Source organism: Dermacentor albipictus, chromosome 3 (assembly GCF_038994185.2).
Source record: "Dermacentor albipictus isolate Rhodes 1998 colony chromosome 3, USDA_Dalb.pri_finalv2, whole genome shotgun sequence".
Lineage (NCBI taxonomy): Eukaryota > Metazoa > Arthropoda > Arachnida > Ixodida > Ixodidae > Dermacentor > Dermacentor albipictus.
In genome coordinates, this window is record NC_091823.1 from 110,814,211 (window position 1) to 110,836,232 (window position 22,022).

Below are 22,022 nucleotides of genomic sequence, written 5' to 3' on the forward strand. Positions count from 1 at the left end.
CGCGTCACGTGAGCGCTCTTCGACTCCGCCCCGCGTCTCTATTTCTGGGAGCATGCACCGCAGTGAAAGGAACAGCTCGGGTGCTCGTGCGACACGAGCCCGGCGACTGAAGCGAACGTGACGGTGTAAGAGCGGGTCGGGTGTTGCGCAACGTATACGTGGTGGGTTTGTCGATCGCGTACAAACTACAAAATGTGCACAACCGATCGAAGCACTGTGTGTACACGCAAGCACATTGCCAGTTGCAGCGTCACTTCTAATTTGTTCACCTCGCGACGTAGAAGTTGGAGGAAACGATGGAAGCCGGGAAAGAAAGAAAGAAACAAAGAAAGAAAGCGGCAGCTATGTATAGCGGTTATATAAATAAACAGAGACTTTATACAGCGACCACGTTTTTTCCTTGATGTTCTATGTTTATCGTGCGGTGCTGACAGAAAGGCGCCATCGCGTATTATAATTACAGTCACCCGCGTTAGCGACAGTGTCGACTGGGAATTAGTTATCTTGGACAGCTAAGTTGACACGTAATGTGACCGCGGGTTTAACTTTAGCGGGGTTAGTTTAGCGTACATCTCGAGGATCGGTTGCTTGTGTCATTTCGATTAACTATATACAGGGTAAGAAAAAAATATATAAAGATCGCAAGGGACGCACGATTAACTGGTCTAAAGCTCATAAACCGACAAAGCCCGAAAGTTTATGTCCTTGATATATCCCGGCAGAAAAAATAATGATAAAAAATAGACACAACAACAACAACAACAACAACAAAAAGCACACTCATCCTCCTAGGGAATGCTACATTAAATCAAGAATAGCAGTATCGGCGATCATAATAATCTCCGTAAGTCGAACGACGATAGGAAAAAAAATTCTTATACAACCATCGTCTATAGATTAGAAAAAGAAAATGCAAAAGTAAATTGAGTCAACAGTTTTCTACGTTAGGCGAGACAAAAATGCTACAGGGAGTAGCAACTATAGAGTAACGAGGCGTGACTTCATTACTTATTTTGTCTTCTCGGGGTTTACGCAGCGTGAAGAAACAACGCTGTGACACGTACGTCGAGGACCACACAAATGTATTGGCTTAAGATGAGGTTATAGCAAAAAGTCAGTTGATTATAGTTTTCTGCTACTCTCTTTCATCTGTAAATGAAAGAGAAAGTAAAACAAAAATAGAATAAGAACAGAGCCAAAAGTAAAACGGAGCAGCAGGTTCGGCTCGAATACAAAGAGGAAAAAGAACACGTATATATATATATATATATATATATATATATATATATATATACGGACGGGTTACATTGAACATAGAGGTCAAAGGAAAGTGTATATTGTGCGCGTGGATACCATAAAACATGCCTGTTGACGTTTCGTAGATGTTTCGTTCGGTTTCCACAACCTTCAGTAAACTTTCGTTGGAAAAGCTATAGACTTTCACCCAAATTTTTGCAAGGGGTACAGGGAAGCTCTCAAGCAATGGCCTGCGAATTCGGCACATTCAAAGAGTCGTTCCTTGCCGCACGTTTCTAAACCCCCTCCACACCTTGTTTTCTATTTGAATATCTTATCGCCATCGTAATTGGCTCAACCACTTAGCCAAACAGCCCACCAGGACTGAAGACAACAAAAGGCGATTGTTTTATTGTGCTTCGACAGAGAAACAATGCTCTACGTTGCGCGCGTTGTTTGAATACGATAACCTCATAGAGAGAGACGAGAGAGCGTTTCGAGTGGCGGACACCTGGTCATCTTCAGCGCCGAAGTTGTTCTCGCAACTCCTTATCTACGAAAGGGCGGCGGCCTCGAAGCAAGAGCTGTGCTTTGATCGACCGCCCGTACAGCTGAGGAGGAGAAAGTAGTCCCTGCGCTCTTTCTCCCAAAGCAAGCTCGAGCAGCGCGGGCCACAAATCGAGTTCAAGGCTAAGAACAAACAGCCTGCTAAGACGAAGTAGGACGAGGAATGGCTTTGCCGACTGAGAGAGCTCGGCCGGCACACGAAAAGCGCGCCATTGTTTCCTGCAGTTTGCGCAAGAAAAAAAGAAAAACAAAGACAAAAATGAAAAGGAAGACGACACGCGAATGGTCGACGGGCAAATCATGCGCCACGTATGGCTCGTCGCCGCGAAGCAAACGCTGCTGGCTGTAGGCGTTTATCGAAGCACTTATCTCGCGGCGGCCCCGTCCGAACCTTAGCATCACTCGTTCCTTTCGAACGACCGCACGCAGTCCGTGTTTTAGGTTTCGGGCGTCGTTTCAGCGTGGATGTGAGCATCTGGGATTCTTTAGCGCTTACGCAAAGCACTAACGTCATCGTGTCGTTTTTATGCCGCCTAGGGAGCACGACCGTCAGTCAGTGCAGGGGAGTCGATCCCGGAACCTCACGCTCAGCTGCCGAATGCCGCAGCCATAGAGCAACAGAGGCGAGTGCAACACATTTTCAGGCGCAGTGGATCCAAGATTTGGCATCGGACGGAACCACCTAAATAAAACATAAGCCCCTGCGAAGGTTGTGGGATCGTTCCCCACCTGCGGCAAGTTGTTTATTCATCCACTTTGATTTCCATTAGTTTATCGTTTCTTTCATTTATTAAGCACATGTAATTCCCCCTATGTTGTCCTTGGTGTCAGTGTTTGTTGGCTTCTTGTGATATGACTGATAAAAATCGGGCCCCTCGGTTAACCCCCCTTTGTTCTCGTTCATAACCCCCTAGATCCCAGTATTTCTGCTTGTTCCCATTTCGTGTATACCTGTTCAGAAGCAATGGAACGTGGCCCAAATTCACAACACAATTCCCCGGGTTAAGAGTGCATCTTTACTTGGCGGACGAGGCGCGCGAAGGGCGGTGTGCTCACCTTCCAAAACTTCCACCGGAGCGCGCTCAGGGAGGAACCGAGCGTCGTGGCCGATCGCCGCAGCGGCCGAGGAGGAGGCGCAGCCACGGCTTCGGCGGCGCGGACCGCTTCGTCGTCGCCGAACCCGCCGGTGCCGGCTGCGGTGGCCGCCGGCGTCGCGGCGAACACGTAGTGCTCGCCGCGACAGGGACATCCGGGCAGCACGCACTGGCGATCCCAGAAGTACGTCGGAACGCGCAGGCACGGAGACACGTGCAGCACTTCGACGCGTGGTCGCCGCCCGTCCAGGGCGTTTGAGTCTGGGTGGCAAGACACCGCGAACCACATCGCGTGAACGTTTCTTTTTTGGTGGCTGGTCACGACTATACTGCCAGTCGATATATACCAAGGGGCCGAAGAGGGGCGCCCGCTTGAACTTTCGCTGAGCTTTAGCGTTTGAACTTTCGAAAACCAGCGGGTCGAACGAGTCGCCAGAGAAGCGCTCCGCGTTCAGTGAAGTTCGGCGCCGGTCGCTATCGCTTTGTTCACCAAAACTTGCTGGCAGAGCTTGTTGGCTCAGGCCAGCGTTAGACCTCACGCCTACTGGTCATCGTGAAGCCTCTTTAAACCGAACTGAAGTTAGTACAGTAGGTCAGCGTCGAAGTTTTTTTTTTTTCCTTCTTCTTTTATTGCGAGTCGGCGACACGAAATGCCTGCGGGTGGCCACACTTCGACCGGTCTGCACTTACTCGAAGAACGTGGACTTTGAGGAGATCAAACTTCAAAGCTCGGGGCTTCGTAATTTCAACCAACGTAGAAGCTCGAATTGTGACTAACCGAGGGACGCCCCAAGCGCTATGCTAACGAGCAGGAAGTTTAAACAGTGCCGTCCCTTCGGGGAGACTCAAGCTTCTCTATCGTTTCCGCTGCTAAACTTTGAGAGCGGAGTTAGGCTTCCGGAGAACCGTCCGATGTACTCGAGGGTCTAAGCACTTGCAGTCCAGGCTCGGCCATCACCGAATACGGTTCGCGCGCACAGTGGGTTTCAAGGTCTTGCCTGTGTTACTTCCTGGCGGTCTAGGCTGCGCGCTTGCACCTTTGCTGGCTCGAAATATATTCACAAAAGGCTTCCCGTCACAGGAAAGAGCAGCCCCCGGTCAACTTTGAACTTTTCCGTCGATCTCAAGCTCTCCTTCAGCATACGTTATAGCCCTAAGGCGTTGATATGCATACGTAGCACTTCCTCCGGAGGGGCATGGGTGGAGTTCTAGGTCAGGAACGTTCAAGCGTACGCACGAAAGAAAAGAAAGAAAGGGAGGAAGCAACCAAAAAGTCGGCCACGGCTCTTTGTCGAATCAACGAAGCAGCGGCCCTCGGCGGGCAGTCAGTTTTCAAAGGACGGCAAACTGAGCTCGTTTTTTTATACAGGCCAAGCGGCGGAACGAGCCCTCGTGCGGAGCCCGAAATGCGAGACGGCGGCGTGCGTGACACCGGTGCGGGATGTACCGCGAAGCTCGTCGCCGCGTGAACGAGATGGACGCGGCGCGGACAAAAGCAGCACGTCCTCCAAAAGAAGCAGGAAAGAGGTCGCGACGCGACCTAACACTGTGTATAGAAGTGAGGTGTGTCCAAAAAAAAGAGGGCGTGGACTCGATCACTTGCGTATGCAGACAACGTGCTCTTCCTTTGCACTGTTGTTGATGATGATGATGGAACGCCTGTTATGTAACGATACCGCGTGCACGTTTGCTTTTTTGCTCGTATGCCCGAGCCCACAATGAGGGAGGAACAAGAAACTGTGACGTGTACTGCCTACGTTACTGTACGCGCGATTCGAAGATCTTCACTCGCTTTGCCTGTTGGCTAAGCTCAACCGGTGCAACCTTGTATATTGAGGAACACTTGCCTGCACAGCCCTGCCGACATAACAGCACACATATTTCAATCGTGGCCGATGATAACGAATAAGCCATTAGCAACTCACGAGTGACCATTGTCGACGTTGTTGAAATATACACCGAGTGAAATGTTGCGCAACTGTTACACCGGTACTTTGCAAGCACTGCCGAATATAACGAAGTGCAGCGTAGATACTAAACTGTACGTGCCACGGGCGAACAGCTACAGCTACTCAGGTATCCTGTTAAACCAGAATCCCCGGAGAGACGCAACTTGCTCCGAGCCAAGAACCACGAAGGTGCAACAGAGAAACAAGCTGAAGATGACCAACACTCGCAGCCTCCAGCGCAGCGTCAGCCGCGTACGAGTTGTACACAAATACGGGCGCGAGAAGAAAGATTTGAGAAATCATTCGTCAGTGCCATGATCCTTGCTCTTCTCCATCATCGACACGCAAGACGGCATTGGAGCAACCCTTCCTCGGTTCAGCGCTCACGGGCAACTAAAGCCTCTCACCGTCCGATTTTCTCCCAGCGAGCATCATCGCACACTTCGCGCACTTGGCAAGGATTAAGCCGCAACGACGGAACACGAAACACCGGAGGAACGCGTCGAAGACACACACCGAGCGATCACCGTCTTTGGACGCCGAGTACAAGTTCACCGCGCACACACTTTCTTTCGTCCGGCACCGAAAACGCCCGCGCCGCCTCTTAGAAAACAAAAGGGGCGCGGTAGCGTTCCTCGACGATCTCGCCTGCTCCTCGTCGCCGCGTCTCTTCGGCCACACGCTGTCGTCGACGTGCGCCCGTCCGGACGTTGGAGCGCGGCCTGCGGGACGTCGTCGTCGCTGGGTTGGCGTCGAGCGCGACGATGCGTGCGGGGAGCGGAGCTCGTTGCGGGCGCGTACGGCTGGCTGTGTGCACAGTGCGTGCACCGAGATCCACAGAGCCGGGCGGAGGAAGAGGAGGAGGAAGAAGAGGAGGAAGAAGAGGAGGGGTAACCAGCGATGGACGGCAACGCGCGTAAAATAAAACCCGCGAAAGAGAGAAGAGCTCACGGTGGGGACGCGACGACGCAACCAAATAGGCGCGAGGTCGAAAGGACGACACGCCGTCGGCGAGCATGCACGCGGACACCGGGGACGGGACGGCGCCCCTCTCTCTGTTCGCGCGGTCAGCGAGCTCGCGAGCTCGCGACGCTATTCAGCGACACGCAGGGCGACGGTCGCGCGTCCACCGGAAGCCGGGCTCCGCCGAGCGTGACGGCGAGTGGCCGCATGCGGACCGTCCCCCATCGTCGCCCATTGCGGCGCTTGCCGCGTCGACGGCGATGGCGGATCACACGCGACTCGCTCCTCTTTCGGTGCCGCGTAATAGGGGGCAACCCCCCGCGCGCCTTCCGTGTGAACGCGCGGAGGCAGCAGGAGCGCGACGTTCTGCCGAGGGCCTTTCTTTTAGATTCCGCAAAGCTAACTGCAGGATTGGCAGTGTCTTCCTCTCCAGGGCGGTGTAAAAGAGGGAAGCCCGTGATTACATGCACGCTTCGGCTTCTTGCTCTACGAAAAGAGGCCAACAGCCCGCCGAGGCAACTCACTGGCTATAGCTTTCAGCTCTTCGACTCCCAGACATGAATCCCACATTCCCATTGGAACGGTATGCAACACACAGAGAGAAAAACCAAAAGTTAGCGCTTGTGTACGTGTATGTTTAGATGTACATCAACGTCAAAGAAGTACAGATAATCGAAATCAATGCGCAGCCCTATACTAGGGCGTCCCTAGTAGAGGGCTGTGAAATCACATAACTTAATTTCAAAGTGAGCAACCGGTGAAGAGGCGTCGCTCTTCAAAAAAAAAAAAAAAAAAAAAATTTGTGTGCCAAGCAGTCACCACATTTCATTGTATTTCGACAGAAAGTCTATAAAAGACATTAAGAGAAACTCAACAGAAACGCGACAGCATCCATGGAACTACTTCTGTAAGGTAATGCTGCTATGCTGCATTGTCACTTAGTAAAAAAGTAACGTTTGGTCGTTTATTGAAACAACTAAAATAAATAAAGAAAAAGGAATGGAAAGAAATGCACTGTGACCACTGCTAACTGTCTAGAGGGAGAGAGGATAGCAGAGAGGAAAGCAGGCAATTACTTAGGCACGTGCTCGCACTGTTGCGCAATGCGCAGGTGCCACTGACGTTATTTCGCTCTATAAAGAAAGAAAAACACGAAGCAAGAAATGCGAGAGCCAGAAATGTAAGGACGAGCAATGCTTTCGCGAGGACACGACTAACGGTAAAATGAGGCGAGACCTTACAAATTAATGCGAGAAGTCACCTTATAGTACTATATATATATATATAGCTGCAGCAAACGTCCTGGTGTCGGCAGCTCTAATCCTCACTTAATTATTAATTAGCTGGCCGTCAATGTTCTATCGGCTCAGCGATGTGGCTAACTTCGCTCTTATAATGCGCCCGTTAAATTAAACCAAAGCGGACACATAGAGCGTGGTCGTTACGGGACACCGAGAATTTTCAATTAACGAAGGGGACTTTGATCGATGTCTCTGGCCAGCTACAGCCGGGCGTCGCCATCCGTCAGCTCAATGCGGTCGCTCTTGTTATTCAGGACGACCGATGGGTGAAAACTACAGCAATGCGAAAAAAAAGATCACGGTGAACTTTCTCGCGAAAAGAAAAAAAAAACAAACAGAAAAAGACTGCATGATCGAAATTCGGAACGCAGGGAGGAGGAACATAAATTACCCAACTGTGCAGATAAGACCTTGCTCCGTAGTCCCTCCGCAATAAAGAGAGAGAAAGAAAGAGTTTAACGGATTTGATAGTGGCTACTAAACGGTTGCTGTACGGCGGATATTACTGTAACTACGCTAAACGCACATGTTTCGTCACCAAACGCAAATTACGGGAGCCACCCAGCGACAAAAGTGCGCTTAGCAACGTGGCGCGGCGCTCATTCCAAAAGGCAAAAAGCAAAAACAAAAAAGAAGAAGGGGGGGGGAACGAAATAGAAGTTATAGTGCAGAACGCAATGCGAACTTTTCTTTTTATCCGCAGTGCAGACGCGGAACTCCGCTTTATTGAAACATCCTGGTTATGTCGAAAGCTCCGCGAAATGACAGGGCGCTTGCGATCGCACACGGGGCGGCTGACGCGACGCGACGCCATTAATATCTGACGCAACGCGGCAGCGCTAAAACGTTAAACCGCGGTGCGCCGGCACGTGGCGAAACGACCAGCGTCGGGAACGCGAGTCCCCTTCCCGATTCCGTCGTCGTAACGACCTCGAACGAGGAGGACCCATGCAGCAGGACGCCCCGACGCTTCGGTTCGTGGCACGCTGTAATCAATTCGTCATGAACGCAGTCGCGGTTTGCTTTCTCTTTCTTTCGCGAGTGTCGCTTTTGATGGCGCTCCTACCATCCTTAATTCATGGACGTCGCCCACACCGCCCCTAGAGACACGTCTGCTGGCATTCCCAGGCTGCTTTCTGTGCTTACTGTCTGTCTCCCCGCGCTATGCACACTCCTGCGTCATCTGTGTCAGCCGGCCTTGCGCAGATTCGACAGCTGGAGTTCCGGCGGGGCTTCCCATTTTCCAGGTTTCTGCGTACGTCCGCGCGCCCGTCCATTGTACGTACGCATGTGCTTAAGTGCTATGTATGTATGTATGTATGTATGTATGTATGTATGTATGTATGTATGTATGTATGTATGTATGTATGTATGTATGTATGTATGTATGTATGTATGTATGTATGTATGTATGTATGTATGTATGTATGTGTGTGTGTGTGTGTATGTATGTATGTATGTATGTATGTATGTATGTATGTATGTATGTATGTATGTATGTATGTATGTATGTATGTATGTATGTATGTATGTATGTATGTATGTATGTATGTATGTATGTATGTATGTATGTATGTATGTATGTATGTATGTATGTATGTATGTATGCATGTATGTGTGTGTGTGTGTATGTATGTATGCATACATGCATTCGAGGAGGAGGAAGAAGTAAGGAGAGTAGGCGGGGATGTTATCCAGAAATGCCGTCTGATTGGCTACCCTACATACGTATGTATTGGCTGCGTAAGAGAGAGTTAGAACGTGCGTGTGCGTGTACTCGTGCAGTTTGTTCTTTAACGGCCCTTTCCCGTCGCGTGAATCGCCGTTTCGCGTATACTGACGCTCCGCAGATGTTCGCCGACGCAGGACACCGTGGCGGCGTGCTCCCGGCGTGGTTAGCCCTTCTTCCGGGTTTCTCGCGTGCGCCCGTCGATGTACACCGCGCGGAAGCTGCAAGGACCTGGGAAAGTAACACGTGTTGAACGCGTTCGAGCACGGGAGCCCACGTGTGAGTCACGGCGGCAGAAGGTGACCAGAAAACAAAGCTCCGGGATTGATTGCGCTTTGCCAGCGGTGCGACTGGTGATGAACGCGAGCAGAACGCGCAAGCGCGTTCTCTCTGTTCGAGCGCGAAGTCGGTGGGAAACTCGAGCGACGTGCGAGTCTGTCATATCCAGTAGACGAGGAGAGAGGAATGAAGGGATAGGCAGGGAGGTTAGCCAGATGGCAACATTCGATTTGGTATACCCTGCACTCTGGGGAAAGGAAAGGAAAAAAAAAGAGAGGACGAAAGGTAAAGGAAGGGAAAATGCACACTATCGGGAAGACCAAGGACATATATATGTGCGAGATGAAACGATGGCGCTGAAATTTGGTAGTCGTAACACAGAAATAAAAAAAAGGGCGGGGGGGCACTGGTGTATCCGGGAAAAGAAAGCTTTCTCGTTTATACGTCGTCTATATACACCACTCATGATTCATGCTGACTCAATAAAGGTCCCTTCCCCCCTTTTATTTCTTTTTTTGCAGGGAAGTATGAAATTGTATTTTTTAATTGATTGCTAATGACAAAACCAGGAAGTACTTGGAACTGGTGCGCCGGAGGAATGTAGAGAGCCCGAGTTCTTCAGTGACAGCTGCGTTTATGTGTGCGTCCAACAATCCATTAGGCGTTCAGGATTTTTTTCAGTGACAAGAAGTATGTAATAGTGAAGCATACTGCAGGCGACGCCCGTCTCACTCAGCGGCCACCCGGAACACCACGACGCCGTTTAAACCACCCGCCCTCGAAGGTGCATTCCGAAGGCGTGTTACAATTGACCGTCAGTAAATAAACAAGGCAACTGAGAGCGTCGTGTAACTTGAAGTGCCATTGGCGAGTCAGCCGTTACGGCATTTACAAGGAAAACGTATAACTACCTAATTTGCCACTCCCTCCGAACGCCGAACAGATTACCAGACTATTCATTATTTGAAAACATGCACATATACACATATGACAGGAAAGGGAAAGCGACGAGCAGGCTGGCAACTGACACCTGAAGGGGGAGCAACTCCTGCCCACTCTTCAGAAAGGAGGAGACAGAAACACAGAAATGGAAGACAGGAAGAAGGGGAGGAGTGAGGAAAGAAAGAGCAAGATGACAAACGTCAAAGAATAAAGCAGAACACACGCAGTGCAGGTCACGCACAGTAGGGGCCGTTCACTGCAAGTCACGCTGCTAAAGAATGTTAAAACAGGAGAAATGGTGCCTGAGGTCATGGTCATCTGAAAACAGAAATAAGCTGAAAACGTGAACCTAAGTTAGTTAACTTCTAGAAACGTAACGAGTGTGCGATGAGCCTAATCGCGTCGAGACGCATAACCACTGGGGAACACATTCGTTGAGTGTCGTACACCGCGAGCCAAGGAGATGATAGTCCCTCACTAGAGTGGGGTGCGCTGCGCAATTACTAAACCACCGAAATATATATATATATATATATGTATATATATATATATATATATATATATATATATATATATATATATATATATATATATATATATATATATATATAGAGTATAGTAATGACGAAGATAGCACAAACGTTACTGCGGTCGCATTAGCTCCTCAAGTGAGGAAAATAAAGACGAAAGGGTCGGTGTTGCTGCTTTGGCTCGCGCTGTCGCTACGAGGTTTATTGACGGTTAGCGGGTTAACGGGGTCCAGCGCAGAGAGCAGCCGAGCAGTCCCAGCCAAACGACAGCGCGAGCCCAAGCTTAATTTGGTTTGGTTTGGTTTGGTTTGGTTTGGTTTGGTGCCTATATACGGATGTGGCTCAACCCACTACGGGGGATCGGCCATGAATTAGGTGCTATGGGCAATAGGTTTTTTAATTCCAAACAAATAAGAACCGGTTATATATCATGCACTAACTCATTCCAGTCTGCAATACTGCTTACTGATACGAGGCTCTGCAACGACGACAAATTTAAATAAACTAGAGGTTTTACAAAGAGAGCTGTTCGTGCTCTTGAACGCACCCGCTTCAATGATACCACATCTCCATATAAAATCAGGTATAAGTTCCACCAAATCTTCTTTATACGGAAAAGCTGTCACTTTATATGTTCACGTAAATTAAATAAAACTGTGCAAATTTTGAGTCTATTTATTTTCGAACTATCACAGACCGCAACTTTCGTGTGAATAACTATAAACTACCTAAGGTTAGGATTATGGGATGTAAAGCTTGAGGTATGATTCCAAAGCTCCTAAATGAAAAGAAGGAAATGTTAGGCCTAATAAAGCAATCGCCTTCAATAATATTGTATAAAATAAATATGTGTACCCGAACATAGCTCGTTGGTGTGATGTGCGGTTTTCATGCGAACTCCGTGTGTTTTTACGAAGCGAGTTCTAAATGCTTATTCATGCCAGTTTGATCCAATGAATACTGTAGCGTTTTTATATGTAAGACATAGTAAAGTACTATGTCTGTTTTTGTTTCCCGATTCCTATATTTGTTCCCCAATGCGTACTGTTGCAAATCGTGACGTTAAGAACTGAAATAGAAGTACTACAAGTGTGGTTAATTACGTTTCTTTATTATTCGCCCAAAGTGTGTTGCTCATGCTGTTTTTTTATGGTTGCACATCGTGTGCTTGTTTTTCTTAGCTTAAAATGTATAATTTTTTTTCTCGAGCTTGCCTCATGAATTACTTGTTCAAATCCCCCCCCCCCCCTTCTTCTTTTTTCCTTTCCTCCTCATTCTTACGCTGTCCTGATTGCTTCGCTGGAGCGCAGATTGTACAGGGGTCAGGGCCTCGGTCAGGCGCCTACTAGCGCCTTTAACCCTGACCCTTTTGGTTTTCTGTAAGCAAACTGGAAAATTGGTGAATACAAAAAATCGTGCGGCAGTAGGTAAGACGGGAAGAATATTTAAATAGAATTTTGTAATTTAGAAATGATATTAAATGAATACTAATCGTTATAAACTTTCAGGCTGTATTGTTTTAAAATTTGATGTTAATATTTTTGTGTACGTATTGAGGCAAAGCAGCGACACCGACCCTCTGATCTTTATCTTCCTCACTACAGGACCCACGCGACCGCAGTAACACGTGCGCTATCTTCGTCAATCTTCGTCATTACACTATATATATATATATATATATATATATATATATATATATATATATATATATATATATATATATGTTGCTGCAAAATTTGTAACCGCTATAACTAGATTTTTTCACATTAGAAGCTCAGAGACTGCGAGTAATCTGAATGAACGTCATTGCATTTGCGAAGAAATATTCTACGATTAAAATTATTAAACCAAACATGCAATAGCGAAACTGGCACCGATAAATATGACTTCGGTAAGAAAAGACGATATGCTATAATGTTGAGGTCAATGCCGCATTAGAGTTTTTAAGTACTCTTGTTTTCCTAATACAACAGAAGACATGGAATAAGCTGCCAAGTGATCTTGTTCATTCACAGGGTTTTCTAATGGATGTTGGAAATGCCTTCTAAAGAATCATTTGTCATGTGCCGATTGTACACGAGTTGGCGCTTGTATAGTACGCAAAACTGTACGCAACGAATGTTTCTTTTTGTGAGAGCTCATTTATTATTCGTTTTTACATTTATGATTGGTGAATGTCTATTTGATGTTTATTCTTGTTGTATGTATTACTAGTTTAACGTTATGCCAATTTAGGTTGTAACTAAACCCTTCTACGATAATGCCTCATGGGCGATATAGATATGCAAAATAAATAAATAAATAAATAAATAAATAAATAAATAAATAAATAAATAAATAAATAAGTGCTGAACTATTAAATTATCCAACTATCAAGGCATCTAGACGTGTACGTATGCATTAATACGTCGCTAACTTGAAGTAAGCAGATGCAGCGTTTGCAGGAAGAACTATCAGAAGTTGTCCACATCTTACACTGTTTAACAGGCACAGATATGAGTTATTTTTTCGAGGTGCTCCACATGATTCCCTTGCCAGACATTAGTTACTTCATTCCCATTCTGCAGTCCTTCATACACATAAGAGAAGTTTGTTCACTCCATCTAACAAGCAAAGGACTCCGATGATACATCTTCATGAGTATTTAGACTGGCAAGCGGACACCTGTTAACGTCTGAAGCCTGTACGAGCTAGTCAGCGCACCGTTGTCGGAGGACATTATTTTAGGCCCTTGGCCAGATGCTCAATCGAGTTTCAAGGCCACCCAGGCATTACTGAACTTTTTAAAAATTACGGGCCTGGATTGCAGACTTTCAGCATGCCAAATTGCTTGCCATATGTTCTACATCTTCCTTCTATCGTCATTGTCACCCATCATACACCTCTTGCTTCCCTCTTTCTTTCCCTCTTCTTCTTCCTCCAATGACGAGTACTATAGCTGGCTATAGAGGAATATACCTCAGGCCAACCTCTCAGCAGTTTGTATCATTAAACCTCTCTCTCTCTCTCTCTCTCTCTGTATGAGCTATTGATAGCTGGTTTGCAAATGCAGGCGGTACCTCAGTATACCCACGCATGGCAATGAACTGCAACGAGCGTGCACGCTGTCTCACCGCATAGCATAGCGTTCAGCTTCGACGATTCATTGAACAGCGTTGCAAGATTCAATCCAGCTGCTGCGCCTGCCAGTATAGTAATCATGATGTCAGGCGGCCGCGTCCTTGGGTTATCATCCCTCCAAATAACGACGCGGAAATGCTCGGCATGCGCTAAAGCTATTTCTGCTTGCGTTGTATACTGCAGGGCCACGCGTCTTGTGTTCTCCAACTTGTGTGAGAGTTACATATGCGGATGTACGCTAACTCTTTAAGCATCTGCTCGTGCCTTCTGGTGGCTTCCGATCTTGGCCTGCGTCGTCTGCCAACAGACAAGCCAGAGCCAGGGACTCCTGCAGACGTCGATTAATCCTTGCGTCGCAGCGCACTGATTCAGCGCTCTAGACAGAAGTGTGGACGACTTGTACAGGCAAGCCGAATAAAAAAAGTTTCCGATGACCCCACAGCTGGCCCTGTGGTCGCCAGACAGGGGCGCCGCCGCCCACCTCGTGCGAAATACGTGGGTCAACGCCTCGTTTCGCGGCACCGCCTTCGCTCAATTACGGGGAGGCCGCGCCTCGTTCGGCCGTGTGCTATTTGGTCCTTCCGAGTAACGGACGTGACCTAAGCAAGACTGCTTGCTCTGAAGACCTCTTTTAGGCATTAGATGCGGTCTATCGCTGCGCTGAACATGCATGTTCAGTGCAGTTCAGTGCGGTTGCAGTTTCAAGGCATGCCTTGAGACTACAAATCGTGCTTTTCGTGCGAGTGTGAGCGATATGCGCGCTGTCTATACGTGCAGCCAGCGAACTTGTTAACGCGCGCAAAACTTCGTATTACAAAACGTGCGCAGTTCTTAACCTATAGCGCTGGCTCAGACTGTCACGCTCACGACGCGTGAGGCAACACGCAATTTTGGTAACGGTTATGGCGATGGTGATAGTGTCGTTCTATGCATACGTGGACAGAAAAAGACTGCGGCGTTTCCATTCCCCTTCCCCTATACGATCTCATTCCCTACCACCTTATAGCGTTCTTACTTTTGTTTCTCCTTCGTCATCTTCGACGTCGAATGGCCGTAGCCACGTGGCGGCAAGAATAACGAACAAAAAGTAGCGCATACATACTCTAGACTAGACGAGTGCTCGGCAGGAAATCATACGCGAAAGCATACTTTTGACTGAAGCGGCAGCACTACTTTCGTTGCTTCACGGTTTGCATCTAGGCCCGCTTTCTCAAAAAGAGTTCTTACGCCACAAACTGTTCGTAAGATCATGAGCCATCCAATCGTGATGTCGGACACATTATCAGAGAAGGCGGCTGATCAATGGCACGCGGCACGTATAGGAACGAAAAAAACCTCGTGATTTCACCCCTGGTCTATAACCGCATGCGTCCTCAAAAAAAAAAAAAAACATATGAATGGCTTCTCTCACCTTCTCGGTCGTCGTTCTATGTAGCCTATATTCTATTGGCAAATTGTGAAGGTTAGCCGACAAAAAATTTCAACCTTTGCAGTTTTACAGCTTTCGGGACTCTGTACACCGAGGAACAACTGCTGTTTATCTTGAATTTTCGTTCGTCGCTGCCGCTCCACATAAGGTAATTAAACTTCCACTAAGATATCTAAAAGCAATCGAAATGCATGTATAAATAAAAATTGGTAGCAAAAAAATGAGCCATGGCTCAGACAAATTGGTTTCTTCCATGCTTTAACCGCGCTGAGGATTATTCGATGATTTGATGCCCCATTCCTACTTGCCACTTTCTTTTCGCCCTCGACAATGAAAAAGAAAAGGCAAAGCTAGCGACAGCGCTGGAAAGAGTTACCGCAGGGTGCAGAGAGCTGCTACTTCAGGCCGATTATACCGTAGTAGCTACCGTGTCCATACTGCGTCCAGCGTTGTCTGCGTGAAGGCCCACATACGCTCAGCCTTGCTTCGAGGCGAGCAATCTAGCCTCGCGAAATATAACGATTGGACTATGTGTAAGCTCTGTCCGAAAGCGCGGGGAATGCGTCGCCACTAAAGTGAATAAAAATTACAACGTCGTCAAGAGTTTTCTTTGTCGTTGCGACTTGACGTCAAAGAAATGCGCGCACGTGCCGTTTGTATGCGTGTGCATTCGCGCCTGTATGTGCGTTTGTGTTTCGCACGCGCGCGTGCAAGCGTATATGAGTCTTCACGTCAGAAAGCGCGAGAGGGGGGGGGGGTAGAAAAAACTCTGCTCGTATGGGTGGTGTCGGCGGCCGGCTTCCATCCATCACCGCCTGACGTAAACCATTACACAAGGCGCCCTCACGAAGACCGAGGAAGGGGAGGGTGTCTCTAATCGCGCTGCGCGTGCCAAAAGTCGGCGCGCTGGTGGCAGAGATGGACGCGTTACGTGAAGGCATCGCCCTTGAGCAGCCATGCAGGCAGCGCCCCCCTCCGACTCCTTTACTACATAAATGCGCGCTTCGCGCCGCCACCACGAGCGTCTCGCTACGGGACCAACTCCCGGGCGTCCAGAATAAACGGCAGGACGTGTTTGCGCTTCGGCCCACCAAGGATGAGGCGACCTTGGCGAAACTACTCGCTAACTGGGCACAGCCCTGTTTCTTTCCTCTGCAATCTTTTCTGGCCAGGCTGGTTGCCCTATCTCCACTTCCATTGCATCACTTGGGTTTGCTTTGCGCACGTCTCAGCGGTGCGAATGCGTGGGCTGCATGGACTGCAAACTGCATGCAAACTGCATTGCAAACGCTGCATGGACTGCAGGCCTCGTCGACTCACTATGCGTCGTACGATTGTTCGAGCAACGCGCACGCGCGCGCGCGCCACAGTCACACATACGCGGCCTTAATTCGGGGTTAAAACCAACTTTGAGGCGAAAACGAACCATTGCGGCGACACAACACTAGCGATATCGTGTAAGAACTCGCGAAATGAAAGCACAGGAGCGCCCCAACGCGCGATCCGTGGATTTACGACAACGAATTACGTTTACAGCGAATGCATGCGATAAGCTGATGCATTACACATGAGGTGCTAGTCAAGTGACCTCTATATGGGCGACTGGTTTGCTTAAGAATTCATCTCGGGCGAAATGAGATACAGAACCGGGGACATAGGTACGATACCGAGTTAGGGTGCAGGCGGTATTACGATGAAGCGCCTAAGACATTGCAGGTGCCCGATGTGGGGGATGAGCGAAGAATCATGTACTTGTAGGAAGCCTAATGGTAATAACTATAGAGGAACGAAGCGAAGAGTTAACAAAGGCAGAACTGGTAACATGGAGATGACAGCGACAGCGCTTCTTTATTTATTTCATTGCACGAATGAGCATGCGTGGATTACGAAACCTCAGTCAAGGTCTACTTGCGAAAAAGAAACTAACAAAAGAAAAAAAATTACCGACGATTACGTTACTTCCTAATGCGAAATTTGAGCGCAGCAAATAAGCTGTTTCACCTTTTCGATAGATTGAGGCAAAGAAATCGAGCAACACATCTATGCGCTATCACAGAATTTTTTTTTATTTTTCGCACATATTCCTTTAACAAAGACTCCACTAACAGTTCTTGACAGTCATGAAGGAAGCTTTGTGGTAGGAGAAATAGACTGATATATGTTCGACTTGGTACACCAATGCTTGATTCTCAAAGACGAGATCTATACAAGTGCCTCGCGAGGTTGTCACAGCCGTGGGACGCGTTACGAGCGAGAGGAACGGGATGTTCTCCCGCATAAGTGTTAGGAAATTGCTGTTTGTCTTTATGTCAACATTAAAGTCCCCCACTACTAACATCGGTGTGGATCGATGGACGGTTAATGCGAGTTGCAGGAAGTGCACGACGTCTTTCGTGAGGGCGGTAGCGGACTCACGAAAGCGGTATCAGTCGGTCGCTGCTAGCGCTGGGGGGATGAAAGGGGGGCGGAGCTGGTTACGAGGCCGACGATAACGCCGACGACGACGCGAAACCCAGGAACGGACGCCAAAGAGCCATTTGTGTAGCCAGCCCTCCTCCAGTCTCTCCTCCTCCCTTCCATCATCCTCCCTCGCCCGGAGAGCCGACAGCGCTCATGCGCGGCGGCGGAGCAGATTCGTCGGCGAGCTGGTTACGAGGCCGACGACAACGCCGACGACGACGCCGACGACGACGCGAAACCCAGGAACGGACGCCAAAGAGCCATTTGTGTAGCCAGCCCTCCTCCACAGTCTCTCCTCCTCCCTTCCATCATCCTCCCTCGCCCGGAGAGCCGACAGCGCGCATGCGCGGCGCCGGAGCAGCAGACTCGTCGGCGAGCTGGTTACGAGGCCGACGCCGACGACGACAACGCCGACGACGACGACGACGCGAAACCCAGGAACGGACGCCAAAGAGCTGCGCTCTAAAAAAGCCCGGCGGTCATAATTGCTATCTCTCATCCAGATGCAGCAATTCGGCGGGATACTCTCTACCCACGCACACGGTAAGGAATATGGAACACGATAGACTTCGTCCTATACGTCGCCCATCTAAGCCAAAACCACGGGGTTCACTCGCAAATGCGAGCCTCAGCCTCCATTTTTATTTCCTTTTTATGCGAAGCATATTACGAGAGCACAACCCAGCTCCTCAGGCGCGGCGGTGTTGCCGTCAATGACCTTTGACCCCATGCCATACCACGTGACACCGTGACGTCACGACAGCGGAGAAACGGGGCTCCAACTCGCGCCGTCGCTCGCAAGCAGCTGCGCTTGCCTCTGCTAGACATTTTCTAGGTGGCTTTGATCAGACGCGGTGAGCGTCGAGCAACGCAGCGTTCGGCGCGACAACGAAATTTCTAGGTGGCTTTGGCTCAACTCTTGCAAGATGGGCTGGGTGGGAATCGAACCAGGGTCTCCGGAGTGTGAGACGGAGACGCTACCACTGAGCCACGAGTACGATGCTTCAAAGCGGTACAAAAGCGCCTCTAGTGAATGCGGTGTTGCCTTAGAAGCGAGCTGTTCTCGTGCGTCGCTTGCTCAGGCGCACATTTCGTTGCCGCGCCGAACGCTGCGTTGCTCGACGCTCACCGCGTCCAATGCGGGGCGCATAGTCGCTACGCCGTAGCCCATTGTCTTACACCCCTTGGCGGGTCGACGGGAACGCTATCGCGTTCCACTCTTGAAGGCGAAGCAGAGTAACGCATGTGTTGTTTCTTCGTCTAGCCGAAAACAATATAGCCAAGCAACAGCAGTTCACCAGGCTAAACAGTGGTTCAACAACTAAAATAAAGGCTATAGTATGCTTCGCATCCCGGGCTTAACCTTAGCTAAGCCACAGCCATTTTATTTTTTCTTCTCTTTTCTGTCCAATTATCGCGCAAAAGAAAGAACAACGTGCGCCTGCGAACATCGTCACTCGGCTCTGTTTATACGCCATGGGTCCCTGGACAATTGGAGGCGTTCAGGGACGCATCCACTGAAACTGCCGGGCCAGTCTGAGGTCCAACTCAGCGCGGCGGAGGCGACGCCCATCGCAGGCGGCTCGTTGACGTGACAGGAGACAGCGGCTCCATAGAAGAAGATGAGACCGCGCTTAGAAAACATCGCACGTAACCAACAGTGAGAAATGGAGAGATGGAGAGAGAGAGAGAGAGATAGAGAGGGAGAGAGAGAGAGAGATAGAGAGGGAGAGAGAGGCGGGGAGCAGGCATGAAGGGCAGCGTGAGAGGAATATTAAAAGAAGCAATATAAGAGGAGGCAAGGCACCCTTGTGTGCGTGTGCGTACGTGTGTTCATCTTATATGTGCTGTTGCGTGCGTGGTTTTCATATAGTGTTCGTGCTCTCTCTCTCTCTTTCTCTCTCTCTCTCTTTCTCTCTCTCTCTGCATTTCCACGCGTCTATTCGTGTTTGTGACACTGTGCGACACTTCAGCGCGTGTGTACTCTAGCTCGTGTGCCTGAGGCACGCGTGTTTCTGTTTGCGTGTGTGCGTTTGCCTGGCACGGACAGTTTGGTGACGCGGCATGCAGGAGCCAGCGAGCGCGCGTGCCCAATTTAACGCGCCATCACCGCCAAACACCACCACGACCACGGTCGCTGCCATCGCCATCATCTCGTCTCTCCTTTTCGCGGGTCCGCGCGCCCGACGCAGGAAAGGAGCGTGTGCGACCACGCTCTGATTGGACGCGGCTGCTCTTGTATATGTATATATATATATATATATATATATATATATATACAAGAGCACCCTGTATATATACATACACGCGGCGCTACGCACATCGGATGCGGTATGCGTGCGTACTGGCGATGAGCGGTGCGACCCCGATGGCAAACGACGCGATGGGTTCCGTGTCCTTTCGCTTCCTGGATACACCGCGGTTCGTTCGTACAAATACACGTCGTATTCGCGGAAGCCAGCCTCTGTTTTAATATTTTTATTTTTCTGGCGCGTCGCCTTCCGCTAGCTCCGCGCTCCCTGGGAGAAAACTGCAAGCGTGTTTCTGGAAGCGTTCTCGCAAACTCGGCGAGATATATCTCTCAGTCGAAAACAGTGCGCCCTGGTTGGAGCCTCCTACGCCCACCTTCTCGGTTCATCTTCTTTCTTTTCTAATTTTCTCACTCGTTCTTGCTTGTTCGTTACGCTCAGCGCACAGATTAGCCATACCTTCCGCCACTATTTTTTCTTTCTCTTCTTTTCATTTCGTTTCATCTTTCCGCTTCCTTGGAATCTTTCCCGCCTGAGCTTGTGTGTCCCGTGTGTTTGTGTGTGTTCGTTCGTGCGCGCGTGTGTGTATGTTTACCCCCGATTCGGTCTCAATCGCTGAACCGTGAACATCTCTCTCTCTCTCTCTCTCTCGTCGTGCGTTTGCCCAGGGCACGCTTCTCCAGCACGAAAATACAGCTATACATGCAAACCGAGACCCGCAGTCTGCATTGTTGGTTCCGCTGTGATGTCGTATCACGCCCGCCGAGAAGTCCATAAAAGACGCAGTCATTGTGTGTGTGTGTGTCTTTTGATTTCCTTCTAGTACGGCGTGCAGCACTTGGCCTTTCTTGCTTTGTTACGCCCCAAAATAAATTGCTTCGCGGTCAGATAGTCCCTGGATTTCGCGGCCAGCGCAAGCCCTCTCGCCTATTTGCGTGCTTTAACCATTAATCTTGGCAGTTTAGTTATATGTCGCTGGGCGGCCGCCCCGACAATACGGGATTATTTGACGAGCACTGTAGTTTATCTTAGAGCTTGTTTCATTCGTAGTAAAGGCCGTTCGAGAAACACAGACGTGCCATTGTTGCTAGATATACTCCTTAGCGATATTATCTGAAAGGGTTCCTCCCTTTCTCTCGTTTTTTTTTTGTTTAAGAAACAGTCTTGCGGTCAACCACTATTCCATTATGTGACTGGCGAGACACTCTTGGCGTTCTTTGAACTCGGGTGCTGAAGGTAAGGTCAGCGAGATTACATCAACGCTTCACGATTGTTGCCTGGCCCCATGACACATTTACTCTGCCATTGGTTGGAGGAGGTAGACACCAACGCTACGCCAACCACGCCCTCATCATTTGTTGCTGTCTTCATTTCTGCCTCAATTACCTACTACAGGACTAGCGAGAGAGAAAGAGAGAGAGATTGAGAAAAGTGTTAGCAGCCTACACTATACTAAGCTTTTCTTGTTTCTTCTTGGACGACGACGAAGTGCTTCTCCTGTAGAACGCCCCTCTTTCTGTCTCCCGAGTTTTTTGTGATGCTTAGTGTATTCCGGGTAGCATCGCCGTCCTGCGGATCGAATGCAAAATTAGGACTGGATGCATGGACTTCGAGGCGGCCCGTGGGGAGCTCTCTGGACTTGCGTTCTATGACATTGCCCTTAATTGTAATACATTGCAAAGTCTGGCATTGCGCTGATCACCCCCCACATTCAACACACACACACACACACACACACACACACACACACACACACACACACACACACACACACACACACACACACACACACACACACACACACACACGCACGCACGCACGCACGCACGCACACACACGCACACAACGTTGTTGCTGTTATGCTCATTTCTGGCGTTGTCGCGTTAAATATGCTCGAATGCCCACCCTCGTCATTATTAATACATTTACAGATGTTCTGTGAATAGGATATTACAAAATGTGAAACCGTCCGGGAATCATTATAACAGGCCTGATCACCTAGCGCTGATAAAATGCTCATGGAGCGTGTGCTTCTATCTGATTTTGCTGAACATAATAATGAAAGTTACGCAGACTTTTATGCGCATTACATCTTCGCTTGCGTTAATCTAGGTAAATTTTAGTGTGTTCCAGTATTCATATATTGTGAGGCACATATCTCACTGATATTGAAG

The 22,022-nt window shown here is 49.0% G+C and overlaps 1 protein-coding gene across 2 annotated transcripts in view; it reads right to left on the bottom strand.

The window, feature by feature from the left end:
• Positions 1 to 22,022, bottom strand: part of LOC135908466 (dual specificity tyrosine-phosphorylation-regulated kinase 4-like) — a 224,476-nt gene that overhangs the window by 92,007 nt on the left and 110,447 nt on the right. Inside the window, exon 1 of one of the 2 annotated variants that reach the window (XM_070535928.1) lies at positions 2,860 to 4,764. The exons of the other annotated variant lie outside the window; for it this stretch is intronic. Coding sequence (XP_070392029.1) covers positions 2,860 to 3,186 — 327 coding nt within the window. The 5' untranslated portion in view covers positions 3,187 to 4,764. Of the gene's footprint in view, positions 1 to 2,859; positions 4,765 to 22,022 lie in introns of those variants that run through there. 2 annotated transcript variants of the gene reach the window in all.